General features: G+C 42.1%; 1 protein-coding gene and 1 gene segment (V, D, J or C); one reads left to right on the top strand and one right to left on the bottom strand.

Annotated features, from left to right (window-relative positions):
- The window catches only part of LOC148646946 (interferon-induced protein 44-like), a 44,969-nt gene extending 32,561 nt beyond the window's left edge, over nucleotides 1-12,408 (top strand). For both annotated transcript variants that reach the window (XM_088608990.1, XM_088608991.1), the window contains 2 exons: nucleotides 9,504-9,675; nucleotides 12,257-12,408. In XM_088608990.1, the coding sequence (XP_088465116.1) occupies nucleotides 9,504-9,675; nucleotides 12,257-12,393 (309 nt within the window). In that variant the 3' untranslated portion in view covers nucleotides 12,394-12,408. The remainder of the gene's footprint in view (nucleotides 1-9,503; nucleotides 9,676-12,256) is intronic.
- Nucleotides 1-22,688, bottom strand: part of LOC148646937 (Ig kappa chain V region K29-213-like) — a 619,354-nt gene extending 596,666 nt beyond the window's left edge. The window contains 1 exon segment of the V gene segment in view: nucleotides 22,605-22,688. Within this exon segment, the coding sequence occupies nucleotides 22,605-22,653 (49 nt within the window).
- Between the last annotated feature and the right edge of the window lie 446 nt (nucleotides 22,689-23,134).

Raw genomic sequence — 23,134 nt, forward strand, 5'->3', positions numbered from 1 at the left:
TATGTCTATTTCTCTGCTTTAGAGGCTTCAGCCTGAATGTCCTGTAGCTGACCCTTTTCACCAACAGAGATTTCACAGGGGTCTCAGACTCATTGTCTCCCAGGGCTGTTCACCTGGCATCTGCATCTGATTAAGTTATTCCCCCAAGTTACTGGAATTATTTCTTTATTGTGTTATTTACACTTTACCACAGCTACTTCAGTCAGCAGCTGCAAAAGCTTCTAACTGTTCAGAGACAAACCCAGCATTCTTAACTGGAGTCCCTGCCATAGTGAGAGAATCCTATTTCTCCACAGCCCTCCAGAATTGTGGCATTTATACGCCAAATACATACAGTACATACTGTAAATATGAATTGTTCACTTTTTACTTTAGCAATTTTACTTCAATCAGTTCTCTAAATTGGCCTGCTGCGCTGAGGCAGTGGAGGGACATTTTTCCGGTCTTTAGCATGTCACATTCTGTCGTAACAGCTCAGCCTGTTCTCTGTTCTCCCTCATGCACCAGAGAGACCCATCAGTAAAGAGTATTACATCTTCTTAAATCTTAACGGTCCCCCACCCTTTGGCTACAGCATCTAATGGTCCCGAATCGTATCCCACTGGGGTGCCTACCTCCATGCTCCTGTGTCAGCACAGCTGCCCAGAACCCATTTTCCACACTTACATTCAAAGGAATGGTTGATACATCTGAGGAAACCTCCCAGTCTCACCACCTGTAAAAGAGCTTGTTTCAAATTATTACAGGTGGCTTTTGCTGCTGGAACCAAGGCAATCTTGTTGTTGGACTGCACTCCCCCCTTAAGCAGATCTGTTAAAAGTTGTGTTCACCCCGTAAAAACATTCCACTCAGGCCCTGTTAAAGTTACACAGTCCTCGACACAAAAGGGCCTTATCATAACTGCTTAATATTAGAAACTCTCTAAAACCTGAAGCAGCTCAGACTTGAGGGTTACCTCGTCAGAGGCAGCACTCAGAATATCATCAACATACTGAGTGATCACAGAGGTCAGTTGAAGCCACGTGATACCCTGTTCTGTATAGTCATTCCTTGTAATGCTGCATAACATCCCAGCCCAGCCCAATAGATCTGGGATGGAACCACCCACATTCGGGTGATAAATGCAAGTAAATGTTAAAATCAATGTTAAAATCTGGTACTCAGCAAGTAAAACTTGCTGCCCCAATACTCCTGTGGCCTCCTGCCCCATATATAGGACTCTATAGCACACTGTTGAACAGTGAAGTGAGACAAGCATGACAGTAGTGCTCTAGTATCCCACAGAGAAACCGACACACCATTAACAGTACATTTTAGGTTTAACTCATTTTGCGCACTGGACTGTGACAGACTTAGGGAGGCTACAAGGGATTTACCAATCTAATTTTTAGGTAAACAGATCTCTCGGTTGAACCACAGGGCAGGTCCCTGCTTCCTTCATCCTGCATGCGCTTTCTGCAGTTTCTCTTGTAAAGACGTGTATATTTTTGTTTACACTTATTGTAAACCGGAGATTTCCCCCAGTCAGCCTGTCTCTTTTGTTTCTGAGATTTATCCAATTTCTGTGGAATACACCCCATGTGAACTGCTTGCACCTTTCTGTACATATTTCTCCCAATTTTTCAATAGAGATGTTCTAGTTCTGCAAATTTCACAATGTTATCCACCAGTCATGATTCTAAATCTACAGCGTTTCAGTGATATCTGGTTTCGAGACATTCGAATAAATCCAACTTTTGTTTTCAACTATTTCAACTAATTGTATATAAATACAAAAACTGTTTATCTAACTCATTTACAGTAGGTCCACCTGTACTATACTTATACGTTTCAGACGGTCTTATATTTCCCAGTCTCTTTAAGTTGCTTTTCGTCATTTGCTTTCATCAAGTCTCTTTAGTTAAGTCTCTAGCCAGTCTGGCTGGCTAAGCACACTCGCACTGCCATTTACTATATGAAAACTCACAGTTACGCACTGTACTCTTTTACACACTGTAAGATGACCAGGGGAAGGGTCATCCAGGGCAGGTATTTCAGGAAGGATCTGCTCAATATTTTTTTTATAAAACTATAAATCACAATACAATCATTCTACTATATACAAAAATAACCAGATTTACACATTTTTAACTCTCGTCAGTCACTAATACCATCAACCCCTTCCACTTATCCTTTGCACCGTGCTACTTCCATCTTTGAATATCCATCTTTATCCTCCTCTTAAGTTCATTACAAATTTCCCAATAGAAATCTTTGGCTCTTCTCTTAGTTTTGTTCTTCATCTGCATACATCTTGCTGACCACAGGGTAAATTTAATGATACTTATTATTAGCCAGAGGATCCAGTCTACTGACTGTTTCCTCTCCGTCCCCTTCCATGCATGCATAATAATGTCATATGACAACATGAACCCAGACTGGACCCCAGTCAGTAAAGGTCCACATTCACGCCACAAAATCCCAGAACACATGTTTAACAGATTCATCCTTCTCATAACTCACATACGGACAGGTCTTAACCTTAGTTAGCTTATGCTTGTACATTGTCTGCCTAACTGGTAGTCGGTTCCACACACATAACCAGTTAAGATCTTTCAAATGATTATCTAATCCCTTTGGTTGAGTCCTTCTCCAGTGCACCTTATTCTTCCCCAACACTGCACAATCTGATTTTACATTTACGAGATTATATAGAGCTTTGTGTTGACAACATACTGACACCTCCTTCCCCTCCGGGTGTTTCATTAGCCATCTCTTGGCATGAACATAACGCTTGGGCAAAAGTTCAGCCTTAGGAATCAAATTTGAGATAGGCCTCAAAATTGGCATACTCCAATTGAACCATAATATTGTAAAGTACTGGCTTTTATGTCTGATCTCTGAACTTAGGGCCTTACACAAAAATGACACAAAGATAGCGTCCAACTTGAGGGGAATGCTAGGAACGTCCCTCCCGCCATCCTCGACTGCTCAGCCTTCCATCGCCCCAATTTTACTTTCATCAATTTCATCTTTTCTACCAAATTCAAATGGGCCAAATTGTTCTGCGCAAATTTAACCCCTAGGATCCGATCTGCTCAATATACTCGACTTAGACCTGACCAAGATGGCCGCTAAGAGAAACCAGCTGACCAGATGGAAAGGGTTTAGTCCGAAAAACAACGAGAAACAGGTGTGTCTCATCAGGAAATATATATGCCCTGGAAACAGTGAACCAGCGCGGAAGTAAGTAGGTGAATTCGGTTGGTGTTGGTACTGGTACAGATTTAAGGATAATGGAAAATGGAAAATGGGATAAATAAAGGATTACAGTTTACGGTTTGTGATTTGGATACTGCGCGGATTTGTGGAACTTTACGGACTTTGGAATTCAGACTGGATTATGGACTGCCTTGAAAGACGGACGAACTGGAGAAATGGAAAAAAACTCCATGAAAATTAAAGAAGAGAAGTGTGGTGTGAGTACTTTTGTCTCTATTACATAAACCTCTCCCCCGGAGGCACTACAACACACACACACGTACGTACATGCCGGCACACAAATTCGGTAAACAACCGGGGTAAAGTTAGCTTGAAGTTCGAAAACGATTTTGGCACGCCTGTAGCGCTTTCACGAAACCTCTTAGAGTTGCGAGAATGCTTGTTTTGTGTATAAAATACATTGTGGATGCTTTCTCAGCCTTTACTTTTTCGTTTTTATGACATTTTTTTGACCAAGCACGAATATTCTTTTGTCCATATCTTCGCAATGGAAGCACAGAACGCCGTCAAACCAAATGCATTTTAAAGACCCCGACTTGTGGATATTTCCACAGCCTTTACATCAAACTATCAGTGAGCTAATTATCTTTTTTTAAACCTCCGGTTTTTCATCGATGCGTAATTACACACGAACTGGAACCCGGGGGACCGCTGTGTGCACACGTTCACAACGCGAGAAATACTGTTCAATATGGCTTCGTGCGAAAAACCCGTATATGACCATAGGAAGCAGAACAGCGCAGTCTCCCATTACCCAGACTGTAAGCACGGGAATAAAGCTTTGTTTGATTTCTGAAACCCTTCCTTTACGCCCTGTTTTCATTCAGGTAAGGGTCAACTATCCTGAAAATACTACTGACAGCAGGAAGATTAAAATATTCTTTACTCAGCAGCTTATTAAAAACAGCTCCCATGATGTTCAAATCGATTTTTTACACAGAACACTGACACAGCTTTGCATTCTGAATCTCTTTTTCTCATGCTTTTATTTAATATGGCACAATGCACTGGGATAGGGGTATTCACAAACCAATAGCATTTAAACCACAGCACCCACAATGCTGCAAGTGTTTTGCACACTAAGCAGGTCCTCTGACTTTTCCCAGCTTTGTTTTGGGTTGTGGAACCTTTCTTTATATTTTTTAGGATTTTCTGAAGATAACACTACAGGTAATACACTGGGATAGGTGGGTCATCTTCATGGCTCAATAGCATTTAAAATACAGCAGCCGCACTGCTGAAACCAAGTGTTTTACACACCAGACAGGCCCCCGAACCTCGTACAACCTTGCTGTGGCTGTGGCCCCTTTCTTTAATTTTTTATGATTTTCTGAAGATTACACTACAGGTAATACACTGGGATAGGTGGGTCGTCTTCATGGCTCAATAGCATTTCAAATACAGCACCCACACTGCTGTACCCAAGTGTTTTACACCCCAGACAGGCCCCCGAACCTCGTACAACCTTGCTGTGGTTGTGGCCCCTTTCTTTAATTTTTTATGATTTTCTGAAGATTACACTACAGGTAATACACTGGGATAGGTGGGTCGACTTCATGGCTCAATAGCATTTCAAATACAGCACCCACACTGCTGTACCCAAGTGTTTTACACACCAGACAGGCCCCCGAACCTCGTACAACCTTGCTGTGGCTGTGGCCCCTTTCTTTAATTTTTTATGATTTTTTGAAGAGAACACTACAGGTAATACACTGGGATAGGTGGGTCGTCTTCATGGCTCAATAGCATTTCAAATACAGCACCCACACTGCTGTACCCAAGTGTTTTACACATCAGACAGGCCCCCGAACCTCATACAACCTTGCTGTGGCTGTGGCCCCTTTCTTTATTTTGTAATGATTTTCTGAAGATAACACTACAGGTAATATAGTGCCATAGGCGGGTCGACTTCATGGCTCAATAGCATTTCAAATACAGCAGCCACACTGCTGAAACCAAGTGTTTTACACACCAGACAGGCCCCCTAACTTTATATAACCTTGTTGTGGCTGTGGCCCCTTTCTTTATTTTGTAATGATTTTCTGAAGATAACACTACAGGTAATATAGTGCCATAGGTGGGTCGACTTCATGGCTCAATAGCATTTCAAATACAACAGCCACACTAGTTTTTCAATATGGCACCATTAGACAGGCGGTATGTGGGGATTGGGGGGTGCTATTCATGAGTCAATAGCTCTTCAAGCACAACAGCCACAGTGCTGCAACCAGGTGTTTTACACCAGACATTTCCCCTAACCTTATTCAACCTCGCTTTGAGTCGTGGAACATTTCTTTATTTTTTAATGTTTTTTTTACTGTAATCAAGTGTTGTGCTCACTAGGCAGGCCTCCTGACCTTTCACAGTCATGCTTTGTTGTGTGCAACTTTAATTATATTTTTAGGATTTTTTGAATATGGCAACTTCCACCGAGACGGGTGGGGGGTGTGGGGGTGCTCTTCAATAGCTTTTTCATCTATACACACAAACGGATGTAACCAAGACACTCAGAACCTGTCACGCAGGGGCTGACTGCTGAGGATAGGGATCCAATGGCGTAGTCGGAGTAAACAGGCAGGGGCCCGAGTCCGGGAAGGCGTAGTACAGGCATAGGCACAGAATCGACAGGCGAAGGCGTAGTCGAGGGACTGGCAGGGGTCGGAGTCCGGGAAGGCTTAGAAGTTGCGTCTGTAGGCAGAGACGTAAACGAAGAGACAGGCTGGGGTCAGGATCCGAGAAAGCGTAAAACAGGCGAAGGTACAAAATCGAGTGGCTAAAGCGGTTGTCGGAAAAGCGGGGTCGAGGTCCAGGGGAGAAGTCATAGTAAGGCAAAGGCGTAGTTAGTAGGTAAGCTCCGGGAGAGAATCTCAATCGTGAGCAATGACCGGGGGACAGATGAGGGTTTAAGTAGAGGACTGATTGACATGTGCACGTTTGGTATGGGGAGAGCTCGAGGGAATGCGGGAGCGCTTTCCTGCGTGAGGGAGATTCATGACAGAACCAACAGAATCAACCTGAACTCATGTGTTTATGTTAGTGTTGTGCATATGTGTATGTTCTGTCATGGAAATATAACTATCAAGGAAGCCACAAGAGAGAGTTCTCACCTGAGTAAGGTCTTTATTTCAATATTGCAATATTGGGAGCCCTGCTGCCACTTCACAAAGTGCAACCAGAGACTCCATTTGTTACAAGCAGTACAGGGTTTTTATAAGATGTTGCACTGTAAGAGAAAGCTCAGCACTTTGGCCTTTCTTAAACTTCCCCTTTCCCTAAGACAAAACAGGTTACATCATAAAATGAAAGAAGCACCACTAGATTTGTTATTCAAAGCTTATCAGTTACTTTTGGCTAATTTTAACGACCCAGACAGCATATATTGTTTTGATACATTGTCTTCCAAAGTAACCTAAACAGTGTACTATGTTGACGCGCTGTTTTCTAAAATTCTGCACTAACTGTAGCACAGCAATTGCATCCTTGAAATATATTTTCTAAAAGCACCAATATATTTTTTGCAAAGCTCTCTACATTTTAAGAATCAATTTCCTTATTAGATTTCCATTTCAGTTCACAAACAAGGAAAACGCATAAAAACAAATATCATCTACGTCTCTCCTGTTCCCTTTAAAACAAAAAACCACGCCAATCCGTGCACAATCAAGGCATAGCTAATCTCAGGACCCTGTGTGCAATTAAGGCCCAAACCAGTCCTGAATTATATTTGCAATTAAAGCACCACTCAAGCTTGAGAACTCCTGTGCACAATTAATCCAAACCAGTTCTGGATTATGTGCCTAGTTAAGGCACCATTCAAGCTTCAGAACTCCTGTGCGCAATTAAGGCCAAACCAGTTCTGAGCCTTGCAGTAAAGGTCCAAACCCCTTCAAAAAACTCCACGTGCAATTAAGGCATACACCAGTTTCGAACGCCTGTGCACAATACCACGGCTCGTTGCCTGCCAGACCAAATTTTGGGCTTACAGCCAACCACCCATTACATACACCGGTGTCTTCCCTGGGCCAAAGGTATCCAGAAACTCACGTTTACTCCATCTCAGGCGATCCTCGCAGGCAGCAGAGACTTCCCAATCGGTCAGACAAGAGAGTCGTGACTTTTAATAATTAAAAATGTGCACTGAGCTTCTCTCCTGCCAATGGGAAGCTCTGCGCCTTCTGGAGAATCCTGGTCATGATGCCAAAAATTATTGTAACAGACAAATAAGTTCTGGATCCCGAGATGAAGTTAAACAGATGAGTTTTGTTGCATGCAAGGAACAATAAAACCCAAGTATTGTTCAAAGTGCCAATACAAAACTTCCAGTTCATATAGCCCTTTTCTGCTGCTTCTGACATAGCTCATTACTATGGTAATGGGGGGAGGTCATGGTGTTTGGCCAGTTCAGACTTTGGTCACTCTTAATGGTCAGTGTTAGTTTCCCTTCCCTGGGGGGTTTCCTAGCTGGCATCTGGAATCCTTATCAGTTATCCCCCTTTCCTGCCATAACTCTAGCCTGTTACTTAGAAGTCCAGTCCTCACGCAGAAAGGACTCAGTTAACCCCTTCTTCACTTCTTGTATCTTTCTTCATTACTCTATGCTCAGCGCAGAGACTTAGCAACTTCAATCCATTTTTCATTTACATATTCTATGCTGTGGTTTCCAAAGGAACCAATTCCATTGTTCTCTACTCTTGTAGCCAACATTCTTCAATTCTTTGAGTTTATTCATAAGCACTAGGGGGGTGGCAACCCCATTCTAACTGTCAGTATTGCTCTCTACTCTTGCTTTGAAGTAGAAGGATCTTGTTGTTTTCTGGGACTTGGAGGACAGCTTCACCCAACATTCTTCATTCTTTGATTTAAGAGTTTGTGTATAAGCACTAAGAGTGGCATGCTTCTAACAAATTACAGGGATGCAAAGTGACATACAGTCTTTGCTTATGCCAGTAGAAATCTCTTGATCACGTATATATTTATCTATGCAGAAACCACAAGATATAACTGAATCATATATTTGTTTTTTTTAAAGCATTAAAGAGTGATTTAAAGAGATTTCTGTGAGATTCAGGAGGAAGCATTTTTTATTGCAGTCAACACCATACATAGCTTTCTCCTTTCTCCCTGATAGATCCAGCAATCTGGTCTTACTTATCAGCAATATCAATATTATAATTAACATTTGTAGCTTCGTCAGCATGCGTAGGCGGCAAAGGAATAAGGAAACATTTATTCCATGCAGAAAAGACAAGAAATGGAATGTTTCTGCTGTGGTGCCTTCTTCATCCCAGGTGCTGATGAGCAACAGCCCTGTACCACTACCATGCAGGGCCCAGGGCCCCCCATGCCAATAGACATTAGTAATGATAGGAATCCAGGTAAGAACAAAACAGCTGTACAGACACAACTACGTCACTGTGAGGTTTAGTATGGACTTAGATTTGAGTATCATCTGAATAGAAATTATCATTCCAATCACAATCATGTGATGTTAATAACTGACCAGTTGGGAACATTCAGAATAGTGGGGGGAGCAGTACAGAGCCCTTCGGGAACAAGGATTTCCAGGGTAGTTTCTGTGCTATTATTGTCTGAAACCGAACTGGAAGGTGATGAAGAGGTTATTTGCAATGAGATCCATAGCTGAATAGTAACAGCAACACACTTTAGCCAGAGAAAGAAGTTAGATATAGGGTGAAAACTAGAAAGGGGAGAACCAGCAACAACAGTCATGCAGGAAGGAGGTGGAGCAGTATAACGCTGGTGGACCCACTGTGATGCCAGATGTTCTCAATCTTGTGATGAAAAAATTGTCTAAGAAAGTGTTACAAAGTTGGGACGAAGCAGGTAATGTAGTAGGTAGGTTTGGCTTGAACAGTCTATTGATGGTGAACAGGTATCTAGAATTGTTAAGGTTGTTTTCAATGATATAGGAGAAGTAGCTGGATCCAGAGGTTCCAGATCCAGAAGAAGCAGCAGACTCCACTACAACCTTGTGATTTAATCAGGTGCTCCTACAAGACTGAAGATGCACATTTACACCAGAAATACCTCTGTTCTAGTTTGCAGGAGACTGCCTTCATGTGTAAATGGCGAGTATACCATGTGACAGAGTACAGGAGATGGTTCAGGTTTTAGGAGGAGCTAAGGTCTCAAGAGAATTAAAAGAAAAATAAGGTATTAAGAGTAATTAAAAGAGTGCTATTAAACACTTGTACATCACTCATTACATTTCTCTCCACCAGTTCGATCCAAAAAAACATCTCAGTGTTGACTCTCCATATCTCAACACGAATCCCACTGTGAATGATGAGGCCCACTGTCTTGTCTACGTTGTGGCAGCAGATCAACTGAGCATTATGGATGATCATGTTCTGAAGTTTCTGAAACAAATTAGATCAAATGTCTCTGACATTGGTAAGGAATTTATCATATAAGAGGCTATGAAATGTTTAATGTTTAAAAAATAATATGTTTAAAATGAATAAAGAAAAATCATGTTTCAAATTGATGTCACCCAATATAGTAACAATCTACCAGTCTAGAGCATTCAGGGACACCACAAAGTACTATACACTAGTTATTTTGTTCAAATGTTTCTAAAATGTGATAGTTTTCATACTAAATGTTACTGATTAATATTTATTTGAAATCTATGCTACATTCCATTGAGGACATCAGACCCCACACCACTGGGTGAACTAATTGTACATGATCTTTTCTCCACTTACTGCTGTTCCCTGTCTCTTTTTTTCATTCATTGACTCTGCACACTAAGAGTTCTACCCCCTCTTCCAGGGTCCTTCTCTGTCCCTGCAGTGCAGACACACCCAACATCACTCTTCTGAAACACAGGTTCTTCTGGCCACACTCCGTGCTCTCTGGATTTCACTCTGGTTCATTGTCAGACAAAAGCAAGATTAGCTCTTCACCTCTCATCCATCTAGGCAGAAAGACGTTCACTGAATCTCTTGCTGTCCAGTCTAACCAAATGCCACACATATAGGTGGCCCTTGATTACACGTGTTACATATATTGTTAAATTATTACTTGTTTTTCAGGAAGTTAAAAAACACTTGAATTACTTATCCAGTCTCTTGAAATAAAATTATTTTTCAAGCAATGTAATGCAAGATGCTTTCTAACGTTGGGCAATGTGGTTTTTTTCGAGTGACTGGATAAGTAATTCAAGTGTTTTTTAACTTCCCGCAATGGTGATTAAAAACCATTAATACTTTCGTTGGACTTTAAATAAAGTTGATGTTTTCTCAACAGACACTTTACAGCGTGTACTATTGTGTTGTAGTACATGAATTTAATTATATTGTTATTAATTTCTTTAGATACGCGATTCCATATTATATTCCCTATTAATCAAATTCTAAAAGTATGCTTGTTTGCTCCGGTATCTAGCGTATTCGCAGAAAAGCTTAAAACTACCCTACCTTAAACAGCCAAGTTATGATCCACTACACACAATGTAACAGGTTGTACATATACTGACATAATCATTGTTATGTCGTAATTACGAAACACGTATCTCGTAATTACGACATAAAGGGGCTATTTTTTTTTCCTTGTGGCAGCAATGTGCTTCTGTAGTGTTAGGCCGTTCCCATAGATGGTAATTAGGGCATGGCGATTTAATGATTGCCAGAATAGTTTCAGCAGTGGAAGTTAGATGGGTATATTTAATAATTAATTAATTCATAAGGAGAAATGAAAAGGGAGGAGATCAGGGAGGGTTTTAGAAGAGATCAGGTAGGTGAAATGGAGGTGAAATCCTGGAAAAACCTATGAAAAGGGAGCAGCTACACAAGCTACTGTGACTCATTGTCTGAGCCCCAAGGACTGACTCCTTAGGATTTAAATGGGGATTGAGGTTTCCCTAATCACATAACAAGCCCAGCCTGATCTTTATTTGCGATGGCCCTGATGAGCTCCTTCCACATGAGGAATGTGTAATAGAATTTAGTGCAGGTGCACTGGAGCTCATCAAGGCATTACAATTTGAGAGTATTTTTGAATATCATTAAATCTGACTCATATATGCAATCTGTACAAAAGAAGACTGATCTTTACCTGTTCTGTAATTATGAAAGGAATGAATAAAGTTTTGGGTAGCATAGCAATAGTTCAGAATCCACCTAGACCACCACCAGCAGCCCTCGGGGGTTACTCACTCCTGGAGGTAGGAACCTTGTTCATAGTCATCACAGCTGTTAAAGTCAAAGAGTCCTGTCTAAAAGGATAGCTTACTTTGCTGTGGTCATTAACCTAAACTGAATTTAAAAACCTGAAATAGTTGTAGTAATCCATGGACAGTTTTGTAGCCAAGAAAATAAATAAAGCAGTGGTGAAGACATTAGGTCTTACAATATTAAATAAATAGCATCTACCATTTACACACATGCACCAAATAATTCTATACCTGATCAATGCTGCAATAAAATGGGAACTTCCATTCAGCACTATTAAACTCCTTGGTAAAACACAGATTCACAACAACATCTAAAACATTGTCAAATAAAATTGTGAAAGAAACTGTCAGTGCTCTTGATACCTGTAATATAAATGACGGATAACTTTCTCCATCAGTGTGAAGTAATGAAAGTAAACACAACACAACACAATACAACCTAAATGGTACTGACAAAACTTTCACTACTTCTGAAAAACAAAATAAAATTGTGTAAAAGTATCAAATGTCCCAATAAAATAAATATTTGTACCACGTATTACAAGTATTGCATGACAAGTGTAGCCCTACCTTAAACAGCCAAGTTATGATCCACTACACCTGATAGACTGATCCAGGAAATATTATAAAATTAAATAAGTGAAGTACCAGAACACAGTGTATACAATCAAATTGCCTTGAAGAAAATCAGAAATAAAAATCAATAATACCTCCACTTTTGCCATTTTCCTGCCTCTGAAATCTTAACTTCTGCAAAAGGAAGGTTTGAGAAAAAAGCTAATGTGTTTTTTTATGTAGGTATTCCCCAGGTTTTGCTGTTAACTAAGGTGGATTTAGGCTGTCCATTGGTAGGAAAAGATCTCAAGAAGGTGTACAGGAGCAGAAGCATCAAACAAAAGGTGAGTTTAAATTTAGCTGCAGTATGTAGGTTTTAAAATTACAGCTAGAAAAACACTTTTTGGAATGGCCTCTCTGTACCCAGCACCACTGAGATGAAGGAGAGAAGGACTGGCAAGGGAACAGAAAACTTATTTCCTGTATTTTAATAAGCCTCGCCGCTACATATCCCCCCTTTTTTGAACGGCACGAGGTCCTGAGACGTTGTTGTCTTCAAACCAAAACTGTGTTAAGTGATGTCCCTTGTCATTAGAACATTAACCTTAAATGTCCACATTACTTCTCAAGAATTCATAATGGAACCAGCATTGGATTCAAACATGATGAACAACATCTGAAGTATGTATAAACAATGTACGAGACATCATCTCAGTCTAGGCATTACACATCAGGAAGTTCACTGTCAATATCTGATACCTCTGTAGTAGGCAGATATTTGGGAAGAAGTCACTTCCTTTCTTTTGACATGCCACCTTTGACTCATTCATGCTACCTGGAGTACATCCTGAATGAGAGTACAGCATCCAGAGTACTCTGCCAGTCATGATCGAGCTACCCAGCAGCAGTGTTACACTAACAGCGGTTCCTTTTCCCAGCCCCCCCTGATGAACCACAACACTGTGTTGGGCACCTGTCAGGATGGTTTGGAGGTTTGTTCCATTAAAAGCAAACTAACTACTTGTACCTCTTCAGGGCTTACTGTTCCTTGGATTTCTATCCAATTCAATAGTGTGGCACCTGAAGGCATCCACGACCTCAAGTTTGGTCTTATGTGTCTGGTTCTAGACAGTACAGTGTTAAGTCACCAAGCTGTACTATGGCCTCCTTGGGAACTTGCAGGAAAACTGTTTGATTAGGCAGCTGCATTATAGTAGCTGTATCATGCCTGTCATAAGTCATAGTGACAGTTAAATGTGGTGTGCTGACCAGCCATTTACTTCCCACCTGCTCTCCATGGAGTTCATTAACCTCCCTCTGCTCGTTAGTAGCCATACACCCTTCATCGGTGGATCATTTAGACACAGCCAACGGATAGCTTTGGTAGCCATACCCATCTCAAGATTTAGAAACGAATTCAATCTTGGATCGCCTTCTGGGTGAGCTACGAGCAATGGGGTGGTTAACATCACATACTCCTCTACTGAGAAGAGTGGAATCAAGTGGGTTGGGAATTGTGCCATGGCTTGACTGGCTACAGTGGCACTAAGCTCCCTTAACAGGTCTTGTGTCAACATTCTGGCCTGTTGCACACAAGCATAAACCCACTGTATAACACCGACAATCATGTTCACTGGTTGGGAGATAAAGTTTAACCCTGTTGCATAGGAAGTTGCCTGTAGGATTTTCCCTAGGCTTTCCAACTTTTGCTGCTGTTGATACAGTCTGTCACTACCCTCTGGCCTCTCTGACACCTGCCTTCTTGGGGCAGTCACGGTGAGAGTGCCAGTAGCAAACAAACCTACCAAAAATAGCAAATGCACAACAGTGGCGGTGGCAATCAGTCCTCCCAAAAGTCTTTTAGGGTGGCTGATCCCAGTCATCTCCTTCTGAGTGACTGTTGCCTTTCTAAGCTGGCGCAGCATGTACATGGTTTCTTTCTCAGTATGCCATGTCGCATCCTGGGCAACAACATTCTGGAAATCTGGGGAGATCTGGCGCAGCTGCTGATGCTGCTCCTCCATTTCCAGGGCATCTGCTTTTTCAATTTGTTCATGCCTGTGCTCTAGGAACCCTGCAGGGGGCAGTGCAGCAGTGGAGCATGCCTGACCCTCGGCTGAGTGGTCATCTGGAGCACCTGAGTGATCTGGGATTGTTATCCCATTCTCACTGTTCAGGTCCACCCTGCGCACTTCCTGATTGAGGAATCCCTCTATCGACATGTTTACAATCGTTCGCTGGGCATGGGTGTAGGACACCTGCTCACTCCCCCCTTCCCAAGCTAGGGGTTCAGGGAGCTGCCCCATCACTGGGATAGCTAGTTCACAGTCTTTGAACTCGCTATCACTCACCAGGCCCATGTCATTGCAGTGGGGGATTCTGCACTAACAGGCAGGTGGCTTGACCATCCAGCTCCAGTCTGGCTGAACCACTGTTGGTCAGACTCAGACTGACAGACTGACCTGGTGGCTGTAAGAAAACCTTCTTGGGGACTGGGTGTGTTGGAAACCCTGCCGTTGAGGCAAGAACAATCAGGTCAATCTCACTCACTACCTGGTAGTTGTGAGAAATAAGGTTACCTGACTGCAGGTTCCCTGGGTCACAGCAGAGGGAATCGGCATCTGGGATCAGGTGTGTCCACAGCGCAGTAGTCCCAGTGTCCAGCTGGACCTCCTGTCTAACCTGTGAATGTTGCACCAGGGGCTCCTGGCAGTGGCCCTGTGACTTCTGCTCAAGCAGATCCTCACTAATAGAGGACCTCCCAGGGCTAAGGGTGAGGGCTACATCACCAACCTGCTCTCCTGCCATCTGGATCCCTTCCACCACTGCGGGGTAGTGGTCCTGATCACTCTTGGGTGCCAGGGTGCACAGGGAAAGCTCCTTTTCATCGCCAGGTGGGGAGATCTGCTCCTCTTTAGGGATGTAAAAGGGGTGTGCTTTACCTGGTGGATCAAGCGACTGCTCGGAGCACCGCTCCTGTGGCAGGGAGGCTGTTGAGACCTCGGCCGGGACAGGACTACCCTGTATATCCGGGGAACAAGAACATATTTTTATTTCCTGTCCAGAGGGAACAGAAGGAATCTCCGCATGGGCTTCTGTGTTCGGTGGACACTGTGTGAGCACTGTCTGCCTCTTGGCCCCCCTTTCCTTCTGTACAGAAGGCTTAGGAGCCTTGACCTGTTTCCACACTTTGTCTTTCTGGTGATCCACCAAAGGTTCCTCTCTGAATCGCATGCCCTTTTCTTTTTCTACCCATTTGAGCTTGCCATCAGACATCAAACACCTTTCAACCTCAATGTCAATCAGTGTCTCACTGTGTAAGACATCTCCCATGGCAGTCTTGAGGTAAAAGCTTCTTGCTTTTCCTCTGTGTTTTACTGCCTGCTCTGTGACTTCAGGGGTGGAGTCAGCACTCGTTTGGGAGTGGCTGACCTCATCCAGGCAGGAACCCTTCCTGCCTGGATAGACTCAGATCAGATAGACTGAGGGAGGGAGAGGGGTAGGGTCTCCGCCTCCTCCAGTGGAGAGTATCAGCTCATTCACGCTTCCGGCAGCCCAGAATGGTAGGAGTGTCTGGCTTTTATACGGAGGGGCTGGAACAGGAGGCAGGTGCAAAAAAAGGAACAGAAACAAGACAGAGCTGGAGTGCCCTTAAGAGGAGAGGCTTACAATCGTGACAGATGTCACTGATTCTACTGCTGGAGACACTGGGCCAATTTGATCAATAAAGCATTGAAACAAAAAATCAATCTAACATTGTTTGACTTTAGTTCTACTATCTTAATACTAACATAAATCTTAATCACAATTGGTAAATTAAAAAAATGAAATAAGCTGAAATGTATCAAATGTGTTTTCTCAGGCAATTAACTACACAAATGTGTACAGGAAGAATTAATTCATTACTGTTGCTATTTCACCTCCAGAGTCCAGTGGGCAACTGTAGACTCAATCTCCAGCTCAGACTGTTCTCCCAGGAGGAACTGTCTCTATCAGCTGTACAACCAGCAGCTCTCTTACTATTGGCAGTATCAACCTCTTGCACTGGTACCTGCAGAAACCAGGTCAAGCTCCACAGCTCCTGGTTTATTACACAACAAACCGGTATTCTGGAGTTCCTGATCGATTTACTGGCAGTGGGTCTGGAACAGCCTTTACACTGACAATCACTGGAGTCCAGACTGAAGATGCAGGAGATTATTACTGTCGGCAGAGTAGCATCTCATAACACAGTGACACACATCTGCACAAAAAACTCCTACAGGAGCTGATCTTTTTCATCAACAGGATCCACAGATGACTGAGGTTGATAACAGCCACTGAGCTGCTACAGGTGAACTGAACACTGTTGGGTTAATTAGGAAATCAGTAATACATAGTACAAATGCAACATAAACTTGACATTTTGTATCTATATTACAGTGTAAAATATATTTCCTAAAGAGTTTTAAATGCACTTCTCTGGTGACATACAGTAGCAATTATTTGAATACCCCTGTGCTGAAAAAAAACAACAACCTGGTCTCTGATACTGTAGCTCTCCAAGAGGATGACCAGCTGTAAAATCTATCTGTCCATGTCCAACACATCAACATCTGCTGTTCAGACTCAAAGACTAAAGGTGTTAACATTACTAAGAATCACCAGTGGACACAATCATCCAGAACAGTTGACATCACCTTCATCCTTGTGATGCACTCATGCTTCAGCCTGTTCCCGAGAGCTGATTTACTCACCAGTGTCCTGTTGACTTTATTCAGAGCCTTACTTGCTGTACAGAGCAGTGAGCTGTGATCACTCTCTAGTAATCGAGAGGGAGATTGAAGAATAAACATTCTGTATTGAATCCTGTGCTGTCTGTGCTACACTGTTGACTCTGGAAGATCTGACAGCCTGTGTGAGGATGAGGCACCTTTAATTGCTAGGTGGCATAGTCGGCTACAGTTTTGTGGGTTCAGTATCCCAGGCAATATCCCAAGCATTGTGGGTTCAGTATCCCAGTCAGGAATAATAATTGTTCGAGTAGGGAACTGCTTCAGTGTGTGATCTGTAAGAGCTAGAGGTTTAAAACACATTCCTTTGTAAAACTACTTTAAACAGGTGTGTCATTAGCACAGGTGCAATTTGTATAAATGAGCTCCAAAGAAATCCAGAGAAAAAAAAAGACCCTGCTGGCTTCCAGGACACAACAATGGCCACAAGGTGGTGCTCATCTCAACTTTACACTTCATAACTGAAGTGAGTTTAAAATGAGTAAATCTACTTTTTTAAAAAAAAGAGGATTCCACGTCAAATTCTTGCTTGAATGCTATATACAGAAAACTTAGTAAAGTGTAAGAATGTTCAAGCTTTTAAGTGATTTAGGGACAAACTGTTAATAGTACTGCTTTAGAGCACTAATTAATTGAGCTTTGAATGCAACACACATTAAAGTAAATAGCCAAACCCTGACAGATTGCACCTGTTCTTCCAGCTCAAGCCTTTTCTAACTCTGTGACAGGATTTGTATACAGGAAGGAGCTTGGCATACCTGTGCCCTCACTGCTCCAAACAATTTAGGACTCACAGTTTTCCTGCATCTAAGCCTAACTCATTCAGAGCACCCTAAATTACAAACTCCAAGTGTTTCATTTTGACCTGAAGACCCTCACACCTGAAGAAGGATTCACAGCTGAAAAGTTGTGTTTTCTCTCTTCTTTTTTCAGCATGGAATAAACCTATTACTTGTTCCTTTGCAGACTATGCAGGCTGACGTGGCTACCCACCAAAGTAAATGTATTGCAAGGCGCTCTGTTTATTGACACTCCAACTCAAGTGTTCTACAGTGATAATAGACGTGGATAATGTCATCCCCATCAAACAATTTGCTTATCACACAAATCCTGCTAAACTAAAAATTAGACACAAGAAGAGTATTGTATTAGTTTCGGGTTCGGCGAGGATGGACTCAGTGACTCAGACACTTGTGGAGTAAAGAAAACAGCACTTTTATTGAACTTCAGTACAGCTAGCATAGCATTCCCGCACCCGCACGCCAGCAGAGAATAAGAGAGATTGAAAATGAGAGAGAACGAGCAAGCGCCAGAGTGAGACAAGAGAGAGTAACAAACTGGGATCTATTCTGGTAGCTACACAGGGATAGGATGGCAATTGGATACAAGTATAACAGGGGTGTGAAACCAGGAAACTATTTACAAGAATGAGGGCGATCTCATCACACTGTACGCCCGTTTCGCAGTGGGTCAGCTGCACTGGTCAGCGGCTTTCCTTGTCCCCCCCCTGACCACTACTACACTCTTCGGCATCAGCGCCAGGCGAATGCGCTACAGTATTATTGGACAATGTTGTGAGGGTCTGGCGGAATTTCTCTGTAAACCGAAGAGCTATAGAGGAGACATATATCTCCATATCTCATCAAGTGTAAAAACCTTCTCTTTTTACACTTGTAAATGAGAACATTCCACTCAGTGGGTGGGCGATGCATTGTTATCTCAATCACCTGCTAATTCGTTTTACACCATGGGAAGACAAGAGAATGTGATTGTACTGTATCTGTACAGAATTTGTGTTGCGTTTACAAAATTAAAGTGTTTAAAGTGTATTATTAAAAAGTTAAAAAAACATAAAGCTTACACAAAGATTCTAAGATGATCACAACGAAGTGTATTGCATGTCTAATGGTCTAACCCCATTTTGATTAAAATGGCAAACGCGTGTTTAATTAAATGCCTTTTTTGATTCACAATCTGACAATGCAAACCAGGGTAAAGTTAGATTGAAGTTCATAAAAGGATTTTGGCACGCCTGTAGCATTTTCATGAAACCTCCTAGAGTTGTGAGAACACTTGCTTTGTGTATAAAGAACATTATGAATGTTTTTACAGCCTTCCCTTTGTCGTTTTTATGCCATTTTTTGGACCACGCATGAATATTCTTATGTCCATATCTTCGGAAGGGAATCAGTGCGAATTTTAATACTAATTAAATGACCGCGGGCACTTTTCCTCACCCTCTACATTCTCATGTTAGAATAAGCTAACCTTCCAATGAAAGACAGTCCCCCTTCCCCCCACGGACAGGAAAAGTGCCCACAGGCACTTAAACTTAATATGGTGAGAAGGAGCGCGTAAAAACGTTTCCAAAATAACCACATGTAAGACTTTGTTGCTTAAAATGTTTAGGGAGAAAGTGGAACACATAAAAGACAATTTTCCAAGAAAGATCTGATGACGAGGAAGAAAAATCAACCGTTTTTAGCGCATAAAAAGTGGTTATTAACTATCGAAAGCTGCTTTTATAACTTATAAAAAAAGTTAAGCTGATTGTACCCATCAGTCACGCTAATAAAGCACCTTGAATTGAATTGAACTGAGAGAGTGAGAGTGAGAGCGAGAGAGAGAGGAGCACACAGAGGTCTATTTAGGTAGCTACACAGGGATAGGGTGGCAATTAGGTACAAGTACAACAGGGGTACAAATATAATCCAGGCGATCTCACCAAACTGTATGCCATTTTGCAATGGGGCAGCGGCTCTCCTAGTCCTCTGACAACTACTACTCCCCTCCTGCCCCTCGATGCGTTCCCTAGCCAGGCGCTCTTCAGCCACAGCGCAAGGTGAATGTGCTACAATATAATAGAGTCCCCATTACCCCCATCAAGATTAAAATCGCAAACACGTTTTTAATAAAATGCTTTTATCTATTCACAATCTGACTCACCGAACTCACATTCCCAAATGCCCCCCCCCCCCCACACCTCTGCTCAACAATCTTAGGAAGAACACGAAACAGGCTATTGATAAAATTGTTGTAATTTTGTTCTGTCAGTTCTTCCTCTCAGAACTTGTAAATTGCATTGATCAGTTCTTGCTTTGTGCTAGGTTTAGCCGTTTTCCGAATATAGTCTTTCAGGGAATGCCATACCATCTCTATTGGATTTAAATCTGGGGATTCAGCTGGAGTTTTCAGCCAGTTCACTCCCTCTGCTTTAAGCCTCGCCTTTGCTGCTGTGTGTTTCGGATCATTGTCCTGAAAGAAACGGTGCCTTGATCCAAAGTGCTCCCGATGTATGGGACAGCATGCTGTTTGACCACGACTTCCTCAAAGAATTCACAATCCATAATTCCTTTGAAAATAAGAAGTGGTCCCGGACCTCTTCTAGATATACCCCCAGACATGAACCTTCAGTGGATGTTTTGGGTTTTGCTTGTTCACATATTTCCCTTTTTTATAAAACGACATGGTTGAAAACTGTTCCAGAGCCACTTGTTTCTTCATTGAAAAGTACATCATGAAATGCCTCTCCCTGTTCAATCCATTGAAAACAGAAAGGGGCATAAAGCATCTGATGGTCATAAACTATATTAATTTAGGAACAGCATCAGAGATATATTTTTAACTGCACTGCATCGGAGAGAATCTGTATAGCTTATAGGAAATACATTTTTCCTGCATCAAAGTTTAACTCGTTCAGAGCGCCCTACATTACAAACTCCAAGCGTTTCATTTTGAGCTGAAGACCCTCACACCTGAAGAAGGATTCACAGCTGAAACGTTACGTTTTCTCTCTTCTCTTTTCAGCATAGAATAAACCTATTACTTGTTCCTTTGCAGACTACGCAGGCTGACGCGGCTACCCACCAAAGTAAATGTATTGCAGTAAATGTATTGCAAGACGCTCTGTTTTATTAACAGACACTCTGACTCAAGTGCTTGTCACGACCACTAACCGGCCCAGACCAGCTCCCAATAGGACTAATCAGTTCCAGCAGCAGGGTGATAATTACACGTGTTAATTTCTCATCAGACGCCTTACCGTGCGGCAGGCTGCATTATTTAAGCCTCCCTTACCCGCGTATCGCTGCACTTTATTTGAGTTCACTTCTTGTTGCTCTACCTAGCGTTTCTTTTCTTTTTGCCTTACTGGAATTCTTACTTCACCTTTTGCCTTCGGACTTCGGTTCTCATCTCGTCCCTTGGATTGTTTCCTACCTGTGACTATTTTTGGAATTGACCCTGCCGCTCTTGTTTCGACCACAAACCTGTCTCACGTTCTGGATTCGCCACCAGTGCCTTTACCGGATCTTGACCTACCTTACGCCTTCGGACTACGACTCAGCTCCTGGTTTTGCTCTGTTCGCTTACTCACCTCCCAAGGACTCCTGCATCTGCATCGGATCCTTTTCACCACTACCTAGCCACGTTACACTGTGGAGGCTTCTTGGGGTGTGAGGAATCCGAAGAAGCTCGCTCACACCTTCAGAAGGCTCTACAGCCGAAACATTTTGTTTCCTTTCTTCTCTTTTCAGCATGGCATAAAACTTAACTTGTTTCTTTATTATAATGAATCCTTCAGAAGATTTTATTTGTAACATATTTAAATGATTAAAATATTAGGATGTTTCAGACTAAAATTCTTCAGGTGCTGAGTAAGAAAACTAAGCACTGTGCAGTTTTTACATCACGAGCTAAGAGGAGAGAGACAAGTGTCAGCAATGGGAGAACTGAGTTGAATATTGTGGGAAAAGAACCCTGATGATTTCTGCAATTTCCCTCAAGGGATCAATAAAGTATCTATTTACTGACAAAATCATAGTGCTGTTACAGCGGAAACAACAAGTGACCTGTTCTGTCTCCCTGTTGTGGTCATTATGTATAACTGCAGTTTCTGTTTGATTAACACATCTTCTGGAAAAATATCCAGATCCCCAGTGTCTCATAGTAGCTTTGGTGATCTGTCTATAGAATTGGAGTTGATTGCATTCTATTTTACATAAAATAAATATCACAATATAAAAAGAAATATCTAGTTAAGCTAAAAATATTTAAATGTTTTATTTGATGGCAATTATTAGCTACAATGCTAATTAACATTATTTTATTTGTAATTTTCAGTTTCATAGCCTATTAAGCTTAATACTAAATAAATCTACACATCCTTTCTGTGTGTTTATTATACGACATTTACCTGTAAAGTGTAATTGTAGCAGCTCTGCAGCTGTTCTCAGCCTCAGTGTTCTGTGGTTCCTGTTGATGAGCCAGAGCAGCTCCTGTAGAGCTAAAGAAGGTTTTTGTACAGACGTGTATCACTGTGTGAGAGGAATACTGTCATACCTCTAACAGTAATAATCTCCTGCATCTTCAGCCTGGACTCCTGTGATTGTCAGTGTAAAGGCTGTTCCAGACCCACTGCCAGTGAATCGATCAGGAACCCCAGAATAGTGTGTTGTTGCAGCATAAACCAGGAGCTGTGGAGCTTGACCAGGTTTCTGCAGGTACCAGTTCAGGTAGCTGCTAACAGACTGACTGGCTGTACAACTGATAGAGACAGAGCTTCCTGGGAGAACAGTCTGAGCTGGAGACTGAGTCAGAACAATCTGTCCACTGGACTCTGGAGGTGAAATAGCAACAAGAATTATTTTTAAAACATACTTTTTTATTAAAAGAATGTATATACAGTATATATATTTGCCTCAAATTTTTGGTTTATTCTAAATTTATTCGAAGTTCTTAAAAACTCAGGTTATATTGTGAAATGAATGCTAACAAAATAAAAATAATAGAATTAGAGAAGTATTTTCTTTAATCCTCACCTTGAGCAAAGAGCCCCAGTGTCCCCAGCAGTAGAATCAGTGGCATCATTGTCCTATGTGTGTCAGTGACTCTGAAAGGGCCGAACAGTGACTGATCCACACTGTGAGTCTTAAAGTGTTTGGAGCAGTGAGGCGGCACAGGTATGCAAAGCTCCTTCCTGTATACAAATCCTGTCTCAGACAGTTAGAAAAAGCCTGAGCTGGAAGAACAGGTGCAATATGCAAGGGTCGGACCTGTTGTTATGTGTATATAATATGTAGTGCATGTACTGCTAGATCAGTACTCTGACGTTAGAGCTCTATCACATTTAGGCTATGCATGCAGTATGCGCCTCTTAAAACCAACATCTTTTTCTCTAAACATTCTGAAAGCACTGATCCAGCAGAGACTCGCCTTCCCCTGGAGGTCCTCTTGCCAGCACTTGGGGATCCCAGTCCTCCACTGGCCTTGCTACAGAACCTGCTATTCCTCTGTCTGTTTATTCCCAGTGAACTCTCCCCACTGACCCTGCTGTCTACTTTCCACATAG

This window comes from Lepisosteus platostomus, chromosome 16 (assembly GCF_059453375.1).
Source record: "Lepisosteus platostomus isolate fLepPlt1 chromosome 16, fLepPlt1.hap1, whole genome shotgun sequence".
Lineage (NCBI taxonomy): Eukaryota > Metazoa > Chordata > Actinopteri > Semionotiformes > Lepisosteidae > Lepisosteus > Lepisosteus platostomus.